Here is a 20,871-nt window from a genome sequence, read left to right on the forward strand (position 1 = left end):
GGGGGAGGTGGCAAAGCTGCGCAGACGCTGGCGGGGGGCCCTATATGCCACAACTTACTCTGCATTCGCCCGCGGTGCTCTCATTTGGGTGCGCCCGGGAGTCCCCTTCCAGGAACTGTTGCACGTAATTGACCCGGAGGGTCGCTTTGTACTGTTACTTGGCCGACTAGACGGCCAGACGATCTTACTGGGCAGTATCTATGGGCCGAACGTCGACCAATCCAAATTCTGGGACGCGCTCTCCAATCCCTTAAGCGCATATGCGCAGGTACCATGGATCCTGGGGGGTGATTACAATTGCGTGCAAGATGTCACCTTAGACAGATCTCACTAGCCCCCCCCCCCCCCCATCTTCTCCCATTTTCGCGCAGGCGAAGCGGTTCGCAACCAGGGTGAGCCACTGGTCCCTGGCGGACGCTTGGCGGCTTCGGAACCCCACCGCTAAACTCTATTCGTTCCATTCCAGACCGCATAACCTTAGAGTGCGCCTGGACTGTTTCCTTTGCTCTCCCACCATCCTCCCTGCCGTTCTAGATACGGACTACCTGGGTAGAACTATTTCCGACCACGATGCCCACACGATCACCCTGCAATGGCGCCCGCCGCATCCCCCCGTCCCAGCCTGGCGCCTCCCCAGGGACAGTCTTGAAGACCCGGTCTTCCGGCAAACCTTAGCAGACCAAATCGGTCATTATTTCAGGGAGAATGCAGGTACCGCCAGTACCCGAGCCTCAGAATGGTATGCTTTTAAGGTGGTAATGCGTGGCAATTGCATTCGGCACATTAGGGGGTCCGGCGGGTGCTGGAGGGGGATATTCTGCGGACGGAGGGGGCGCTGGCCGTACTTACTAAGGAGACAGACCCTGCGGCAGCCACGCCGGCTGCGTTAGCTAGCGCTGAGACTGCGTATGCCACGGCGTTGGCAAGCATGCGTCGGTTTAATTTCGCGGCATACGCGGCTGGAGCTCATACGGAGGGCGATCGGGCGGGAGCCCTGCTGGCATGGCTCATAAAGCGGGATTCGAGCCTCCCGACCATCACGGCCATACGAGACCTCCGGGGTACCACCGTGTACTCGCAGGGGCAGATACTCAAGGCCTTCCACGAGCATTACATGCACTTGTACGATGACCCCCGGCCCTCGGGGTTGGTTGCCGCCCCGGCTGACTTCCTGGACCGTGTCCAGCTCCCCCGGGATACGCGCTTGGACCTCGATCGCCCTCTCAAGGCGACAGAGATTCGGCACGCCATGAAGGCGCTGGCCGCCCACAAGGCCCCGGGACTAGATGGCTTCCCCCTTGACTTTTATCAGACATTTGCGTCCCAGCTGGTCCCCCAATTAGAGTTGCAGTTCCAAGCGGCTCTGGACGCGGGAGTCCTACCGCACTCCATGCGCGAATCCGTTATCGTGTCCCTCCTTAAACCAGATAGAGACCCGCTCCAGCTAGGCTCCTACCGACCCATAACTCTATTGTCGGCGGATTATAAAATCTACGGGAAGGCCCTGGCGGACAGGTACACCACAATCCTCCCGCGGCTTGTCCACCCTGATCAGAGTGGATTCGTGCCTGGTAGGCACACTTCTTCGAATATCCGGCGGCTGTTTCATGTGCAGGACCAGGTGCAGGAACGGTTCCCTCGGGCAGCGTGTCTGGTGCTGGACCTCGAAAAGGCGTTTGACACGCTCTCTTGGGCCTACCTGTTTCAGGTCTTGTTACGTATGGGTGTCGGGCCCAAATTGCTGGCCTACACTCGGCTCAGCTACTCCTCACCCAATTCCAGAGTGCGCATCGGCCCTCTCATATCGGACTCCTTCCCAATCCGGCGCGGTACTAGACAGGGGTGCCCCCTTTCCCCCCTACTATTCGCGTTGGCGATGGAGCCGCTGGCGGCTCTGTTGCGAGGGGCGAGCGAGGAGTGGGGCATCCCGATAGGTGATTATACCCACGCAGTATCGCTGTATGCCGATGACGTACTCATATATGTCCGGGACATCACGATAGACCTGACCCCGATATCAAGCATTCTGCACGATTTCGCAGAGGTGACGGGCCTTCGGGTGAATTGGGCCAAGTCCACTGTTTACCCCTTAACACAGGTCGTGCCCCAGGGTCCGATACGAATCGGAGACAATGCAATCTCGTGGAGTCCCCAAGCGGTTCGATATCTCGGCATTAAGCTATACCATACGCCGCAAGATATATATGAGGGGAACTACCGCAAGTTGATGGGTGACATCCGATCCTTGGTCCATTTCTGGAAGGGTCACCACTTGGCTGTCCCGGGAAAGATAGCCGTTGCGAAAATGATCCTGGTGCCGCGCCTGCTCTACCTCTTCTCCAATCTCCCGGTGGTTCCCCCGAGATCCCTGTTCCGGGAGTTGGATACCCTGCTTGGGACCCTCATCTGGGGCAACGGCCGCCGGAGGATAGCCCTGGCGAAACTGCAATTGCCCCTTGATCAGGGCGGGTTGGCGGCCCCCTCGTTCGAGGCATATTTCCTTGCTGCCCAATTGCAATGGGTGTCGCGTTGGACGGCGGGCAGGGCGCAAGAAGAGCTGCACACGGCGACAGGGCGGATTCCGATCCCCGCCGTCCACCGCATGTTGCTACCAGGGGCGGCGCCGCCGACATCCCGGCCCATCCAGGTCATGACGGCGCGTGCCTGCTTGGCGTGTGTTCACCGACTTAGCCGGGGGACTCCCCTGTACTCCCCGTTGTTGCCGCTGGTGGGGCTACCTAGGGGTCGGGCATACTATACGGAGCAAATGATGCGGGTGTGGACGGATCACGCGGTAACAGAGGTGGGGATGCTGTTCTCTGGGGAATGCCTGCAGCCCTTTGAGGCGCTTGTCGGAGACTTCGAGCTCCCCAGAGGCCAATTCCTGCGGCATAGGCAGCTTCTCATGGACTGCCGTCGGCAATGGGGGGGGAAAATCGATGCGGAGCCCCCTTCACACCCGGTCATTCATGCGGTACTCCAGATGGGACCCGGCCGCCATCTAGTCACATGGATATATAAAGCGGTGAGAGCCCTGCGGAGTCCCACGCTGGCGACCCTTAGAGAACACTGGGAGGAGGACTTCCAACGGCCCCTGCACGACAGGGAGTGGAAGCGGGCTCTAGAATACACTAAGAAAGTATCCCGCAACTATCGGTTTAAGAACATACAGTTACATATCCTGCATAGGGCGTATCTAACCCCCGAAAAATTGCAGAAATATTTCCCCGAGGGGGTGTTTGGCTGCCCTAGATGCTCGGAGCCTGCTGCCTCGTTTAGGCACATGTTCTGGGACTGTCCGACGATCTACAGTTACTGGCACACGATTCACGCGGCCCTTGAGGCGGTTACAGGGTTCCAGGACCTGGGCACATGGGAGGCGTGTGCGCTGGGAATTCATGGACGGCATAAGCGGCAGAAGGTGGAGAGGAGGTTTGCCTTCTTAATGTTGATCCTCGCTAAACGATGCATTGCTATGCATTGGAAGGCGCCGGGGGGGCCCCCCATAGCAGCATGGGTGGGGGCCGTCAGGAAGTGGGGCAAGGCAGAGGAAACCACGCTTAGAACGGAGGAGGCCCGTGGGATGCGCAAACACCCGATCTCCATGCCCTGGGCCATGCTAATGCACACATTCACACAGGAAGCTGAGACCGCGGCGAGCTCGGGACAGGTAGACCCCTCGGGGGCGCCCGCCACTCCGGAATCCACCCTGGGTAATGCGCAGGCGGGTCCAGCACCCGGCGTCTCGCAGGGGTTGTCACCACAGGCCCCACAGCCAGAGTCCTCATAGGCCAGGCGCGATGCTTCTGCCCCCCTCCCCATCCGCGGCCACACCGGCCCCCCCTCGCATGATGGTCTGACCTCAAAAGCGCGCAGCTAATAGTACCCCTGATGGGCGACACAGTGCACCCCCCTTTCCCTGGTTTTTTGACCCTCCAGTTAGTTCGTAGTTACTCAATGGCCGCACTTCCATAGCCTCTGCGACGCCCCTCACAGGGGGTTCAGTCACATTACACGGCATCCCTGCCGCGAGGCGATCAGGGTGCACTCCAGTAGGGCACACTCAGAGGCTGGACCCGGGCACACATCTGCAGCCCCACTCAGAACAGCGATGAACGGCCTGAGGGGCCGAGAGGCCGCTGGATTGTAAGAACTGCGACTGGGCGCGCTTGAAATGTGAATTTCTGTGATAATGGTGCTATAGCATGTGCATACGTGTTTTCCTATCTATAAATGCCAATAAAGAAAGTTTTTTTTTAAAAAAAGGGTGTCAATAAGACTGGAATGAAAAGTATGTTAACGAATACCAAACAGAGTTATTCTGTAGCCTTTATTGCCCAACTGTCTAGACAGGGTTACGACTTTTGGAAAGACAACATTGAGACAAAAACTGTCTGGGGTACTAAAGATTGGCAAGTACAAGGAATAGAAGCTTTGTTTAGAGCCTGAATCATCCATGAGCAAATTATGTTTTTGAACGACACTGTCCAACAAACATCATGCCTTGGAATAGCCAAGATAAAAGACATGAACACTCAGTCTATACCTGCACCTACAAGTGAAAGCACTACACAGGGGGAGGTCGACGTACATAATATTTGGAAAAATAACAGATCAGATCCTGAATTGAAAAAAAATGGTTGCTCTGGGCCTTAGGCACAAACAACTGTCAAGATAGATTCCTGAACAAGACACAAGGTTTTACCTTTCATAGGCCAGACCCACGTTATGTCCAAAGACAGCATCCGGGGGTAGTAACAACTTAGTGTAGGGAAACTGTGCCTTGATTGGCTACAGAAAGTTAAGGCGCAGACCTTAGGGAATTCTTGCTATGTCCAAGAAAACCGCGTCAAAAACGTTTCATATATGCCGGTATCTATGCTGCTTATAATGAAGCATGGAAGGTCACCCAAGCAGAGACTGCAGAACAAATACAAGAAATTGATCATATTAATTTAGAGAAATCTCTCTCTGTAGTAGACAATGGGTTAACGACTGTCGTCCAGAATATATTCTTTGGACAGCATTGTATCCTCTGTCATAGACATCATGGAACAAGACTTGGTCATGTTGCAACAAGGTCAGTCACAGCTAGGTTCTATCATGCTATTAGGCTGGATGCTTCAAAACCTGTGTTCTGGCTATGTGCCTTGGCGTTTAATCAATACTACGTCACTGTTTGCAGAATTCAATCTCACTGATAGACAGATCAAACTGCCACAAAGGGGAGCAGACTATACAGTGCTGAGCATTGAAAAACTGGAGAAATTCGCATTCACAGTGGCAGAAAAACTAGCTACTGAGTGGATCATACATGGTAAGATTACTCTGCCTGTTACGACTTTCCATTTTCAGTATTGCCTAAAAAATATACCAGCAGGCAAATATGAAAGGTTGGGTAAAGAATACATCAAGACATCCTGGGATTTACCTTACACACATAGATGTTGAAGTGGGGGACGTGAAGTGTTTCTTAGCGGTGAAAACTGAACACGCACTAAGCGGTTCTCTCCTTTGTCAGGGTATTACCTTACACGGGGCCTGTGACTGTTCCACTACAATCTTAACCTGCCACCTACACGGTTCACCGGCAGCAGTGATTAATCCAATCTTTGGTCAACTTTCAAATGGCAGTTACATTATGTTGAATGATCACAGATGCTGTGGCATGCTGCCAGGTATCCCATATCTAGTAACGGTTACATCCAGGGTCACTTCATGTATGCAAGTCTTGTTTCCTCAAATAGACATAGTCAGGGAGTCGCCTTTATGGCCTTCACTGAATATCTCTTCTATACGAGTTGATAATCTAAGCACAATGAAAGCCATTCTTTTACAAAAAACTGTGCCTTTAACCTCTGCCAAAGAAACCTATGATCTCCAAGTCGCAAAGGACTTCTGCGGAGATACATACCCTTTTGTATAAAAACTGCCCTGTGCATTTCTCAGAAATGTTAGGTCGTATCTTAAACATACGAGTAGTATGGTACATGTATTTAAGAACGTGTGTGCAGGACTGTTAGCACCTTTTCAAACAGTCCTCGGAATTTTTCCAAACTTCGTGCACTCTGTGTTTGGCAGTCTGCCGATCCTTTTAGCACTCTTTGCAGGGATACTCTTTTTGCTCCTACTGCTATGATATGGTAAGCCAAATCACCAGCGACACCCAGTTCACCATGGAAAGAACTCAATTGGAGATGAAGTGTCGTGAGCGCATCGTCCAAATTCTGGGTTTACCTCGTCTACGAGAATTAAACACCACTTGGTTTTGGTCATTCACACCAATTTGGCAAGATTGCATCTTACCTGTTCTACGCTGTCTGCTATGCGGTGAAGAATGCGTGCTGGACATTTGTCTGACACTCCCATCAGTCATGCCTACGGATATCGATACTTTGCTGGACCCGATAACAGCCCATGCTATGTGTTGTCCCCAGCGACTACCAATCCTGATGGCGGCATTCATTGAGATCTCACAGACGCAACATGCTACTGCTGAGGTACGAGAGGAAACACCAGGCACGCAGGTAACATCCAATTCGGACATTGCTGATGCTTCTCATGCTGAAGGCGATAGTTTGCATCTATGTGCTGTTGATCTTCTACACAAGGTATTCCAACTCTCACCCACAACGGTAGACAACTTGTTGTCTACAGGATTAGAAAATGTTATGTTTTCTCCATCCCCACACACTGACTTGATTCAAGCACACAGTGTTCCGGAGAGACTCTGAATTTGGCCTTCATTCTTTTTCAAACATAATACTGACTTTGGAACTTTCTCTATGATTAGATTTTTTTTTTCTCTTCCCGTCCCAAAATTGTATTTTACATTTTTTGGCACAGTAATCTGCTTATAGTAGAACTATTCATAGAGAACAGAATTCTTTGATAACACTTCAAGGGACAGTATGCCACCTTGTCATGAATAACAATTTGACTTATGTGACCTAATATGAAATGGTGTTGGCCCTTTTTTCTTCTGTATTTACGAGCCATCACGTATATATTTTGGTTCATTCATTTAGTGTTCCAATGTGATCCTATGCTTAGAATGGAACATTGCCTTCAATATGTACAACACTTTATGCATGGCAATGGTTTTGTAATGTATTTTTAGAACATATGTTTTTAGCTTATTTTAGCAAACCCATGCGATACTCTGTTTTAAGATAGGTTTAGAAAGTTTAGAATTTAGTAACGTCGTTCATATGAAACTGGAGTGGGTGTTGTGTGCAGATTTAGATTCCGTATATAGGTTTCACGATTTATGCCCTTATATAGGTACAATTCACATTGACTTTATTTGGACATAGAAATTCGGCCCTTATTTAGACATTGTCCGTACAAACCAAATACAGGCATGGCCACCTACATCCGCCCATCGACGTCACAACGAATTCTTGGAAAACCAGACCCTTAAGCCTTTAGGAATTTCCCTCAGCTTGAATATTGATTTCTCCAAGAACTCATTAAGTATGCGTGAACATCTATTCCTTAGGGCTTCATTCATGACGTTCCTCTGCCTAACTTTAACGTCAATACTGGCATTCCTAGACACCTTCAAGGTATAAATATACCAGCACTTGCCCTGGCAAATTGCGGTTCCCGGAGGATTCAATCCAACCCAGACTACGCGGTTCGGAAGGAGATCAAGTTCCAGCCTGATGTACTGACCTGACGCTGCCATCCTCCTGGCAGAGAATCCAGCTCCAGTGCTCTCTGACTTCCCTTGCCGGGTGTTAGACTATCGAGTCCAGAAAAGACTTAAGGTATGGAGCTGACTAGAACTTAAGAGAAACTTTTGGCAACTCTTGGCTAAACTAAAATATAGCTAGCTATACTTTAGAAATGGCACCTACTTCAAACCTCGTACTGCACTTAGGTACACTGGGGTTGAACAATTTAGAAACATCAGATGAGTTTCACATTTTAGCATTATGTTATTTATGTATGTATTTTAATTAATATATGTCATAGCTACAAACCATGCTATTGCAGTATTATTTTATCTTACTGCTAACCTTGTACATATTAACTTTGCAGTCTGTCTTACGATTATAGCAATTCATATCTCTTGCATGAGAAATAAGACTGTTCAATAAACCCTTTTATTGAAACGCCCGTCTCTATTTCTGTGCAACTCTGTAGAAACGAAGCATGCACGATTGACTGAGTGAAACGGTTATCTATTGTTTCCACGATTCTGAGACTGTTCCGATTCTAGAGGGAAACTAAGTTGTCATGTTTATGCGGTTGTCAGAGTCTAATCCCTTCTTGTATATTCGAGAAGTTTCTAGTGACCTCTGAGTTAGCTGGCACACACAAGTAATTAAGTTTAATATACTCGCTAGAGACATACTGACCTTAGTCCTATGACAAATCTATAGTTTATGTTATTCCAATGCGCAGAGCCTATCAGGGATATAGGAACTACACTACAGCATGACTGTGTGACTCCCCTTGTATGAACTGAAGACACTAAAGTAACTGCAGGCCTTTTTGAGTTAAATACGTCCAAATTCCGACAATTTCAACTATTATCTGGAGTAGATTATTATTAGTAGATAAGAGTAGTGATCCAAGCGATTTTAAAGACTGAAAACTGCAGTCCGATAGGCTACTTTGTCTGGGTATTAAGATTGAAGTGCACCAGGCCCGGAGCATAAGTTCAGAAGTCAACCCCAAAGAGATTTTAGCCCGAGCCACCACGCAATCCCCCCCAATAAGAAGATGGGCGTTGGGGGGCGTCAGTGAAGGCCTTTGGTGGTTGAATTTAATTCCATTGGATCGCTATGCAGCCCACCCCGCTGCCATGCTGCTGGTGCTCCACGTTGCATATCTCCACCCCAAGGGATTTGTGAGGCGTTTATCAGAAATTACTAGGCAAACATATAGCAGAATACCACTTTTCAGCTCTAATTTAGTATGTTTTTGATTTAGACAAAAGATAAGCAAATGCAGTGTAGGCCCTACCTTGCACAAGTGTATCTTACTAAATATCATCAGTGATCCCACGCTCAACTTTTCATGGCCCACCTGCCTAGAAGCCACAACCATTCAATTTACACCACAACAATTAGAAAAGGAGCAACCACTATATTGTTTTGTTTCCGGCCCAAATCCAGGCAATCAAATATTAACAATGATGAACAATAAGTGACATTCAATTGTCAGGAGTCTTAAGAATCCGTCCAGTATCCAACTTTTATTGATTTTTCAATTTATTAAATTTTCCAGTCAGCCCAGCCAATGCGTTTCTTGCTCTATGGACTTCATCAGGGTTGTACTTTTCAAACTTGTGTGACTCTGGTATCAAGAAGTATGGCCTCCTGTTTCAGTGTCTTCATGGGTAATAAATCCCTTTTCGGGTAGTGTAGTACCCCCTATATCCTCTTCCTCCTTCGAGTGTCAGGGCACGGGTGTCACGGAACAATGCCTCTCCTTCTAGTTCATCATGGTTATATGTGTTAATATTGGATTGCCTGAATTTGGGCCGGATACAAAACAATATAGAGGATGCTCCTTTTCGAATTGTTATTTTGTTTAGTATCAAATGCTCTTCTTTACATTACATCTGGCTCTCATCAAGATGGCTCCCAGCAGCTCAAACACATCTGCAGGGCCCCCACTGCAAGTCGCACTTGGTCATCAGCCAACAGCATCTTGCCACGGAGCGCAAGCTCATGCCTAGTCTAACCCACTGCCATCAAGCCCACAACATCATCTTTCTCGCGGGACTCACCAGGGACTTCCACTGCTATTCTGACCACCCACCTAGTTGTGGTGGTCGGTCACACGGTAAGGCAGTCGAGGCATGGCCTCTATAAGACAATCTCCTGGTCACAGTTGTGTTGCGGCACAGGCACCCCAGCCGCATCTGCAACGCTGGGCTAGGTACTGGAAATAAGCCCCAGGCACTGAACCCTGAGTGAGGCCAGCAAGTATCTCCTGTCCCCTGGCTCAATGCTCGAGGTGTACTCTGTTCCTATGGCGTTCTCAACTCCTGCAACATCTCTCATTGCATGAACGTCAAAACCAGAGCTGTGAAGACTTCCAGACTTTAGTGTACATGTGCTTTGCAGTGCCTCAATCAGAGGTAAGGGCGCTCCAGTTCTGAAAAAGCTTGTGACAAACTGTGCATAGTCATTTGCCTGCGCCTCCTTGCTGCCTCACAGGCCTCTTTCTTAAGGGGCAGGGAGTCCTAAGGTTATACAAGGGGAGGCTCCATGCTCTGGATACTTGTAATGGCAGTGGCTTCAGGCTAGAAGAGGATTCACAGACTCAGGTGGGAAAATACCGGGCCAGGAGCCCAGAGAATACTCTGCGACAAGAACCACTGGAGGGGGCAGAATCACTGTCACAGGAAAGAACGTGGTACAGAAAAAGGGTGCTAAGCAAAATTAATTTTACTTTATGTAACCACAGAAAAAAACATAGACAAGCCTGCAAAAGAGTGTGGTGGCTAATTATGCCTACTGATTTATGCAGACCAAGGCTTTTAAGAGTTCATTAAGTCTGTTTGAGATAATTCTTGGAACTAAATAGTGCACAACATATAGTTCCAAATCATTCAAACTACTTGCTTCCCTCACCTGGAAAGGACTTCACAGTCAAATTAAAAAATGAATCCTCTAATCCCATAAGTGAGTCTCGCTAGGATGCATAACTCTTTAGTCTCAATAACATTCACAGTAGACGCATCATATCAATAACTTCTTCTCGGCTACTCTATGTGACTATAGGGATTATGGGCAACACACTCATCTCCCACATTTCATTGAATTGGGGAACAGGAGAAAAAGCAGCAATAATTACAGGATATAAAGGCAAGGTGGACTAGATGTTGGATAATAAAGTTGAGGCTGGATCAGATGCAACATTTTATAGAATGGCAGCCTCCAAAAAGTGCTTTTCCTTGCTCTGCAAGAAATAATAGAAATTACCATTTTGTTAAAGTGGCCTATGGTCACTGAGTCATCTGTTAGCGGACTGCAACAGATGAAAGAAGGAAGATGCCAGTTTTTAGAGATGAAGGTATTAAGTATTTTGCTGCATTGTTTAGTATAATTGTGCAAAGAGAAAATATTATGCTACGTTATAAAAGTTATTCAAATATTTTGATCAAGATTTAAGGACGCTGCTCGGTTCTGGAGAGAGCAAAGATGGAGATCGCCTAGTTTCGCTGTCTGCCCACGCCATCCCTCCCTTCGTCAATGACCTGCGGACTTAGGATTGGCTTCACCTGGAGGATGCAGGTCTTGTGGGGCAGCCGCACATCACTGGTTTATCGTTGCTGAGACTGGCTGCCGCTCGGTTTCTGGACTGCGGTTAACTGGATCGGAGCTCAGCTCGGGGCCCGGACCGAGAGGTGGAGCAGAAAAATCATTGTGAGGACAAACATGACGGGGCGCGGAGAGAAGACTGTCAAGACACGCACCACGGGATCTATGGTAGCGGGTGCCGCAAGCTCCGGAGTGGCTCCAGAGGCAAGTAAGGAGTCCAAACAGCATGAACACAATCGCACAGCCAAACGAGAGCCCGGAGGACTAAAAAAACAAGCAGCTAAGGCTCTTCCAGGTACTGGGCTGCAGGAGGGTGAGTCTCTGCAATCTACCATTGCTTCCTGGCTTGCCTCCCCGGCGGTAGGGGAGGAAAAGAAGATTGATGAGCCCCCGACGGATTCAAGCCAAACTACCCATATACAAGGAAACGGATATTTAAACGAAACCCCTGAAATATTTAAGGGTCAAGGGAGACAGAGTGGCATCGCAGATAATGGAAATAACCCTCTGATAATACCCCAAGGAAATGGACAGAGTATTAATTCTACTAGAAATCTAGAGACAGGTGCGAATCTAGCCTTACAAGGCATAGATCAAGGGAGTCAAGGGCAGGAAGAGGAGGTTGCTCCCAGAGTGATTATCTCGCCTGGACCCGGGATGCTGAGTTCTAAACAGATGGGAGTTCTATCTCCTGAATGGCCTGGGGGTGAGAAGTTTTTCTCTTTGACAGATGGATGGGACCTGATGAAGCATGAGTGTTCATCTTCTAGCAGCCAAGCTACTCTGGATTCCAACAACAGTACCTATCTGGACAATCTGCAGAAGACTCAAAGAAAGAAGATCTCAAGGAAGAAACAGAGGGGGGAAATGGGAGACTCAGTAGGGAACAGTAAGCAACAGCTGAAATTGGACTATTCCTATGCCCACTTATCATTTCAAGACCCCAGTCTAAGCGATAAGGATAATACCGATGAAGGAGCAGTTGGTGGGGGACAAGAACCGTCACTTACCACTATTTTCTTGTCCCTCAAACAAATATGGGAGGAAAATCGTAGTGAAAGCAGTCGGGCAAGGGTTGCCTCAAAGAAATTACAGGCTGGGATGCATAAGTTGAGCAAAGTCTGAAGAATTTGCAGATCGACTGACCACAGTACAGGGCCGAACAGAGTCCCTAGACACAAATGGAAACCCTGAAATCTCAGAACTCTTCGCAGAGCGCGGCCCTGGCAGATGCCATACTAAAATTGGAGGATCAGAAGAACCGCCAGCGGCGGAATAACTTACGCCTACTGGGGATCCCTGAGTGGGTGGACGGTGATATTCCAAGAGAGTATGTGGTGAATCTGCTGAGAGGAGCCTTGCCTGACCAAGACAAATGGGATTGGAACGCAGAGGTCCAACGGGCCAATCGCTTTACACTAATGGCGAGGAAACAAGAACAGAGTGAAGTCGAAAGACCTAGGGCGCTGCTGGTTTATTTTGGTAACTTCCTATTGAGGCAACATATCTAGAAGGCATGCCCGAACGCAAAAAAATTATTTGAAGTGGTTTCATTTTTTGCTGAACCGGACTTTGCGCACGCTACTGTGGAACGAAGATGGTGCCTGCAGCGGTTAATCAACCCCTTCCAAAAGAATAAGGATGAAGGGACCGCACAAATTGATGATTACACTTAGGGTTTTGGGAGACTGGGTACTCTTGTAGCTCAAGGGGTAAGTGTGTTTCATGTGGTTTATAGCTTAAAAATAAAGGCATAATATAAAATGGTGGTACGGATGATGGGTACTGGTGTTGCGAAGCTTCGTATAGCCACAATCAATATATGTGGGTTAAATGATGCCAAGAAAAGACAGAGGGTGCATCTAGGTTTACAAACACTGCAAGCTGACGTGGTCTGTCTGCAGGAAACCCACATAGAAGAGTCAAGGGTGGGTCTGCTAAAAAACTTGGGCTATAGACTGATAGGGGGAACCACCCAAAGATCACGTACACGGGGCATTGCTATATTAGCTCGACACAATAAAATACCGTTCCCACAAACGCAATCAGATCCACTAGGGAGATGAGTGATCACTAGGTGCAGCCCTTCGGGGACTAACACTTTCACGCTTTGTTCCGTGTATGGGTCTATAGTTGACGACACCGGGGTCATCAATTGGTTATCTAATGAGTTAGCATTCTGGCCACTACCCATTATCCTCTGTGGAGATTTTATTGTTAATTTACCTAATAACTGGGAGTAAACTGTAATGTATACAGGGAGGAAACCTAGAGTGTTTCAAGCACTTTCACATCTATGTAGCACACATGGCTTGGTAGATGTTTGGACGCTGATGGGGACGTCAGAAGATGGTTTTACTTTCTTTTCGGCCTCCCACTGTAAACATGTAAGGCTAGACTATTTTTTTGTATCATCTACGATTCAGTCAAAGTGCCAAATAGATAGATGTTCTAGATTTGTATCCGACCGTAACCTGCTTGTGTTACAACTGCAGGGAAGCCAAGGATCTCAACTTGGACTTTTGAAAGAGAGCTACTCCTGGAAGAAAATTACAAGAAGCATATGAGTGAGTGGTTGCTGGGGTTTTTGAAGATAAATGTAGGAACAGCTTCACTAGTTAACGTCAGGGATTCCCTTAAAGCTGGTATCCGGGGGAAGGGGCGGACATTCAATTTTCTCTAAACAAAGGGAAAGATGAAAAAGGGAAGTTGCAAGAGGCCCACTCAAGACTTGCCCAAGTAGAAATGAAACTTGTAGTGGCCCTACAGCTAGGGGTAGGCGAGGCCCAAGGTGAGGTAGCAATAGCCAAGGCGGCAGTTGGTGAAAATCCTCACAAAAAAAAAAAAATCAGTGGATAAAGCCATTATTCACCAGGAAAAAGTCTACGAGAATAGTCAGAAAGTACAAACCCAGCAGGAATATGTGCGAAGGGAAGTTACTAGCATCAAGGACCCTGAATTGGGCATATTTACCGATCCGAAAGGGATGCAAGAGGCTTACCAAATATACTATCAAGATTTCTATACTGAGGAGTGCAAGAGGGCAGGCCCCCAGAAACACATCCCCATCAGTAACTATCTAAACTCTGTGCCTATGGCCCCATTGATGGAGGAAGAAAAGGAATTTTTAGAAGCACCGCTGACTGTGGACGAGATACTTTCAGCACTTTTGTGTTTATCCGATGGGAAAGTGGCAGGGCCCGATCTAATACCCTCCTAGTTTTACAAAGTATTTGCAGAACAGCTAAAAGATGCAATGTTGGATCTATTTATGCAAACTTTAAATGGGGATACCCCACCGAACTCATGGGCAGAATCAAAAATGATTGTTTTTCCAAAAAAGAATAAACCAATCCAAGAGTTAGGTTCTTACCGTCCAATAACCCTGGTTAAATGCTAAGGCTTACTCAAACGTGCTGGCCTCTCGACTGTCCCGGTGATCGATAAAATGGTGGTTAATTATCAGCATGGCCTTATCTCAGGAGGGGTACTGTCGACCACATAAAAAGAATAATATCCTTGTTTGACGCAGGACAAGTGACAGGAGACCCTATGGCAGTAATCTTGCTAGGGTCTCCCGGCACTTTCTGTGGTTCATAATGCAGAGAGAGGGGATAGGCCCAAACTTTATTCGGCAGTAGGAGCCTTATATACAAACCCAGTAGCCGGAGTGAGTATAAATGGGGATCTATCTAGACCTCTGAGTAACACAAGAAGGACATAACAAAGCTGTCCATGTTCCCCATTGCTGCTTGCATTATATAAAGATCCATTCTTACAAAAATTGGAAGTTAACCCAAGCATACCTCCCGTAATAACGCAAGGGTATAATACCTCAGTTCTGGCATATGCCGATGATGTGGCAGTTACCACTCCTAATCCCGAGCTCGCTATAAAAGCTATAGAAGCAGAAGCAACGGTTTTTGGGGAACTTTCAGGGTATTCCCTGAACAAGGAAAAAACGCAGATAGTTATTAATGAGCATGTCAGAATGATCAATAGTAGAGTAGTCCAGAGTGCTAGCTATTTGGGGGTCATGATTAGGGCGGATTGGGACGCTATTGTAGAAGACAATCTAACACCCGTTGCGGACAAAAACAAATATAACCTGAGGAAATTGGATAATTTGCACTTAACATTGGTGAGTAGGTGCAATCTAAAAAACATTGTGTATTTCCCCCAAATATTATACCTAATGAGAGCCATTCCCCTTCTTTTTCCTAATCATTGGTTTAGAAAATGCGAAAATATATTTTCACAATTTGTTTGGGCTTACTCGAAACCCAGAAGGGTGGTCAAACTGCTAACTCTTCCCTAAGAAAGCGGGGGACTGGCACTACCCAATTTAAAGCTATACTATTGGGCCACAACTTTAGTGCATTTTACAACTCTTCTGAGGGAATTCCCTAGTGATGATTCACCACTGTATCCATCTCCCTTTGAATTGATAATTGGGGCTGAGGCCTGGAGATGCCTATGACGTCAATTAGAATTGGGATACTTTAAAATGGTCCGATTTAAGACTTTCATGGCTGCCTACAAAATATGGTGCATATTTATTGCCTTTTGGGGTTAAGCAGGCTGAATTTCTATACTCCACTCCAGGGTAATGATATTCTCTGATTCATGTATGACCAAATGGCTGGGGTGTGGGATTAGCAACATAGGGTATTTTTATTCAGCCTCCAGCTTTGTATGACAAACTTAAGACCAAACATAACCTTACACATAAGGATTTTTTTTAATTCCTCCAGAAAAGGGATTTTTTTGTTTTGTTTTTTTGTGTTACAGAAAAAAGGTGGTGGGCCAGGGAATATAATTAAAATGAATTGGTGGAGAAGTTAAATAATAGAGTTCGCCCCAGCATCTGGATCATATACTGTCTTTTAAATGGGTTAATGAAGTAAGATATGGAGAAGTATTCAGAGAGGTGGCAAGTTAAACTTGATATTACAGATACTTTGTTTGATCAAGCTTTTTTAACTGCACAAACTGCACTGATGTCAGCTAAACTGCAGGTTCAGTTTTATAAAACTTGTTTTTTTATATCATACACCTTAATGAATTTTCAAGTGGGGGGAAGGGATAGGAACTCTGTGTCCACGCTATTCTCTCCACAAGGCAGATATAGTTTATATGTTTGCAACATGTGGGTCTCTTTCAATGGTTATTAACCAGATGGGGGACTTTTTTAGAAACAAGCTAAGCTTGAATGTGGTTATGACACCAGTTCTAATCTTATTAGGTGCTCAGGGGAGCGGCAGTACCAACGAGGGAAGAGTTAAGTATTTTAATGGCTATATTTAAGCTTTGTATTTCCTCGGCTTGGTTAGATCCAGATCCCCAGATTTTCAGCAGTGGTTGGCCAGATTGCTGTCTATTTACAATCTTGAAAAATCTATTTATGCCCAGAAAGGCATTAGGACACGAAAAAAGGCCTTAAAATATGGGGACATCAAGTTGGTTGCCGAACAAAATAAAATGCCTGTACCAGTTTATTGAAAAGATATGATGAATCATGGTTCCCCTTTCCATCATTTTCAACCTCATGGAATGGGGTGGATGTTTACAAGCATGGATGGGAAACATTGATGTATTCTGGGGATCCTAGGGTATGAGGCACAAAGGTCTAAAACATGGTAGTGTTATCCCAGTTGGGCAGAATAAACGGAGGGATGAATCGCACATGCACTTTATAGAATTGACCTGATAGAACGGTTTATATTAATCAATTGAATTATTGAGCCATGTACTTAATTAGATCTTAGAATGAGATTTCCAATGGCCCCTGGTTCCTTCTGCTCTTGTATGTACTTTCCCATGCGTGGACGGGTGGGAGAAAAATTTGTATTCAAAAACCTTTTCTCAATAACAATATTTATAAAAAAATTAAAAATGAGGACGCTGTTACCAAGCTAAGTATGAATTGATGTTAGAACAAAGACAAACATTTTCAATGTAGTTTGTCAATTAATGCACTTTAGAATTGTGTGGTATTGTTCAGTCTACAGATCATTTTGCACTTTAACTTTGTACTTTATATTGTGGTTGCTTGCCATGATGTTGATAAAACGCCCTTGCCATTTTGTTTCAGTGACTTTTAAAAACAAGGTGGAGCAGGAATGGATACCAGGATATATAATATGCAATTAAGGGGCAGTAGAAATATTCATGCATTTTAAAATTTGGCAACATTGTGTTAGGAAGATAAGACTATCTTTGCACTTTATACTGCCATATTTGCACTAGTAGCTAAAAAAATTATGTTAGGTGATTGTTTACTAAAGCTTAAATTAGTAGTTTAATTAAATAATGTTTTAGTGGAGAAGTTATTTTGGGTGCTAATTAAGCCTGGGCAAAGCACTACGCTACGCTCGCGTAGTTTGCGCTACTTCGCACTACGTGAATTGCACGTAGCACAGTGCAAACATGCGTAGCATTGCGTAGTGCGGCGGTCATTTTTTGCTTGCTCGCGGTCCTCAACATCAAGTTGGCGACTGTGAGCAAGCAAAATGACATCCCGGCGAGACTTTTTCCTTGTTCGCGATCAGCAACATCAAGTTGCCGATCGCGAGCATGGAAAATTAACATCCCGGCGAGATTCTCAACGCGAGGAGGTCAGGTTTCTCATTGCGAGTGGTCGCATATGCTCGCGATGAGAAACTACCAGTCCGCGTTGAGAAATCTGCAGCTAGAGTAAAAATCTACTCGAGCAGCAGAAAACTACAGCTCGCACTGTGCAAGATGCCGTTTTCAATGATTGCACAGTGTGGACAAGCATACGGCACTGTGCAATCATTGAAAACGACATCTTGCACAGTGCGAACAGGGTACTACGCAGTTCGCGAAGTGCTACGCGTAGCTCGCGAAGTGCACTTTGCGTAGCTTCGCGTAGTGCAACTTCGCGAACTGCGCCCAGGGTTAGTGCTAATAGTGTTCGTTTCCATTGAATAATGTTTTTAGGGGGCTAATTACAGTAAATTACCAAGATATGTGCTAGTTTCCTTTTTAGTTTAATTTTGCAGAGCTACTGACAATTGCAATTAGCTCTTAATGAACAGTCAATTATCTTACGGTTTTATTTGTCTTTTATTATCCATTTTTTATATGTATTTATGGATCAAAAATGCACTTACAATTATGCGTGTATTTTAATAGGAAAAGTTGATTTTGCCAAATCAGCATAAATATCAAGCTTAATAACCCTCTCTGTCACCTGGCAATAGATCATATAATTGTATAAACACAAATATGCAATATTAAATTAAATGAATGTACCCATTCTTCACTAAACAATCACCACTGGTCCACCTTTCCACTCTGCTGACGTTATTCTAATTTACCACCCAGACTGCACATTCAACATTTCTGGAAAACATGCTCAATCCATTTAAATGCCATTTATTTTTACGCAACCCCTACATAGAAAATGAGTTGGAGAAGACTACAACCAGAGAACCTGACGTATGAGGTTATCATATTTCGAGCCGGTACCTGGGAGACGATTTCCTTAAGGAAATGGACATTGGTGTTTTAGTTCAGTCCGGTTACCGCAACTGTATGAATCCAAGACTGTGCAAAGGAAGGGGGCAAACAGTCCTCCTAGATAGCCACACATTAATAACTTTACCCGCCAACAACTTTACAACTGAAAGTTCTCTGCAACAATGCAAACGATGATCAACGCAGAGAAAATGTCTGGGTAAGAGAGGACCTTTATTTCACCACAACCCATCAGAATCTCCAGGCAAGTAAGTTATAAGTGGCTCCGGTTCAATTTTAATGCAGGCGCAGACTAACATTTTGGATATTTGCTTCATACAGACTTACTAATTATAGCAACTTCTTCTGGGTGAGATTTATGGTGCATGAAACAGAGGAAGGTACTAGACTAACATGTTTTTTTTTTTTTTTTACAACAGTCAAAAGGACAAGAAAACACTTAAAAATATCAAACTAAAATCATTACTAGCTAATATTCAGTTCTATTTGGTACAATGTGCGAGAGAAAGCAATATTGGAAGTCATGTTGAATGCCAAGTCTTTAAATGCTTCAGGATAAAACTTGAAAAAACCCTCTTCTGCCACATCTATTATTAGAAAGTGGGTAACTCCACAGTAATCAGATTTCAACTTGTGTCCCTAGATCACGAAGGCTATCGCGGAATTACCTGCGCTACTAGATTTTACTTTTTATGGGTATAGAAGTGTCCCCAATCCCATTTCAAAAAAGTTAAGGAGCCATGGATCTGTGGAAGAAACTTAAAGAAGCGCAAAGATCCACCTGCCACCTGCCACTGTCTGAATTTATTGAATCCCGTAGCGTAGCTGCCCGGACATAAACGATTTAACAAGAGATTGCCCTTACAAAACCCAGGGACAGAATTAAACGAACCAGTCTCGTTTTAATGCAGATGAAGGCATCCCCTAAATCTAACAAAGGTGGTGCTATTTGATTACACAGTACACCCAACATTACAATCCCAGTCAACACCACTGCCCCGATACCCAAGATCAAAACGTGAACTGCAGGCGCTGGGTTAGTTGAAGGACCTCGTTAGTCTAATAACAGAACTGTAAAGATTGGGCTACTTGTTAAGGACGTCAGCCGTGTAGATATTCATCCATGTAAGACCGCGCTACAAAAAGATCAAAGCAAACTACAACATAATTACTACTGTAGCCAGCTGCCACAAGGAACAGTGAAAGACGCCCCCACCCCTATACTTCCAGCAAGCTCACTTCGATGATCTTTTCCTTTTTCTTTTGTTCCGTTTTCTTCCCGGCCTGCGGACCCGCAGCCGCCGCCGCCCCGGGCTTCTTGGGAGGCATCTTGCTGCTCGAGCACTCACACCGGTTCCGCACCTCGGGCAACCACGACAGAAAGAGAGGCGCGCCAATACCGCGCCACTTCCTGCTCACAAGCGAAACAGAGGAAACAATCCAGCACTTGTGGGCGGGGCCACGTCTCATCCTCTGCCATGACGGGGCCAGGCAAAATCGTTGCTGATACCTAGGCGTGAAATAAACTGGGGTCAGAGCAATTATTATTTATGCGTTTTTATATAGCGTGGTCTTTACCCGAAGGTGTCAGAGCGCTTCATAATAGGAACAGTAACGTTACATGAGGAGAAAATTACAAGTGGGCATGTTACAAAAGCAAACGTTACGTTACATGAGGAAAAAGTGACAATTGTGCATGTAACAAAAGCAAAAAAGATACAAGAAGAGGTGCAAACGATAGGTTGCAAGAGGAAAAAGTGACAAGTGTGCATGCTACATAAGAATACAAGATACACATAGAGGTATAATTCTGCAATAAGTGGCAGTCAGCCACTCAAAATACAAGAGCACACTAGGAAGGCACTTCTATAGGCATGGAGTACAGAATTTCCTATAGTGAAAGAACTTCCTTGAGGGAATAGAGAGGGCATAAATTAGATTTGGAAGTGTCTTTGAAGAAGAAGAAATTTGAGGTCAGTTTTGAAGGCCCGGGAAGAGGAGGTGGTCTGGAGCTGAGGAGGAAGTTAGTTCCAGATTCTCACCGCATTGCCTGAAGAGGATTGGGTCTTGTGATTAATGCTCC

The 20,871-nt window shown here is 45.9% G+C and overlaps 1 protein-coding gene across 1 annotated transcript in view; it reads right to left on the reverse strand.

Moving 5' to 3' along the window:
• ZC3H15 (zinc finger CCCH-type containing 15) overlaps positions 1–20,202 on the reverse strand; it is a 235,333-nt gene extending 215,131 nt beyond the window's left edge. The window contains exon 1 of the mRNA XM_085648699.1: positions 20,028–20,202. Within this exon, the coding sequence (XP_085504825.1) occupies positions 20,028–20,117 (90 nt within the window). The 5' untranslated portion in view covers positions 20,118–20,202. The remainder of the gene's footprint in view (positions 1–20,027) is intronic.
• Between the last annotated feature and the right edge of the window lie 669 nt (positions 20,203–20,871).

The sequence above is a fragment of the Triturus cristatus genome, chromosome 3_2 (genome assembly GCF_964204655.1).
Source record: "Triturus cristatus chromosome 3_2, aTriCri1.1, whole genome shotgun sequence".
NCBI lineage: Eukaryota > Metazoa > Chordata > Amphibia > Caudata > Salamandridae > Triturus > Triturus cristatus.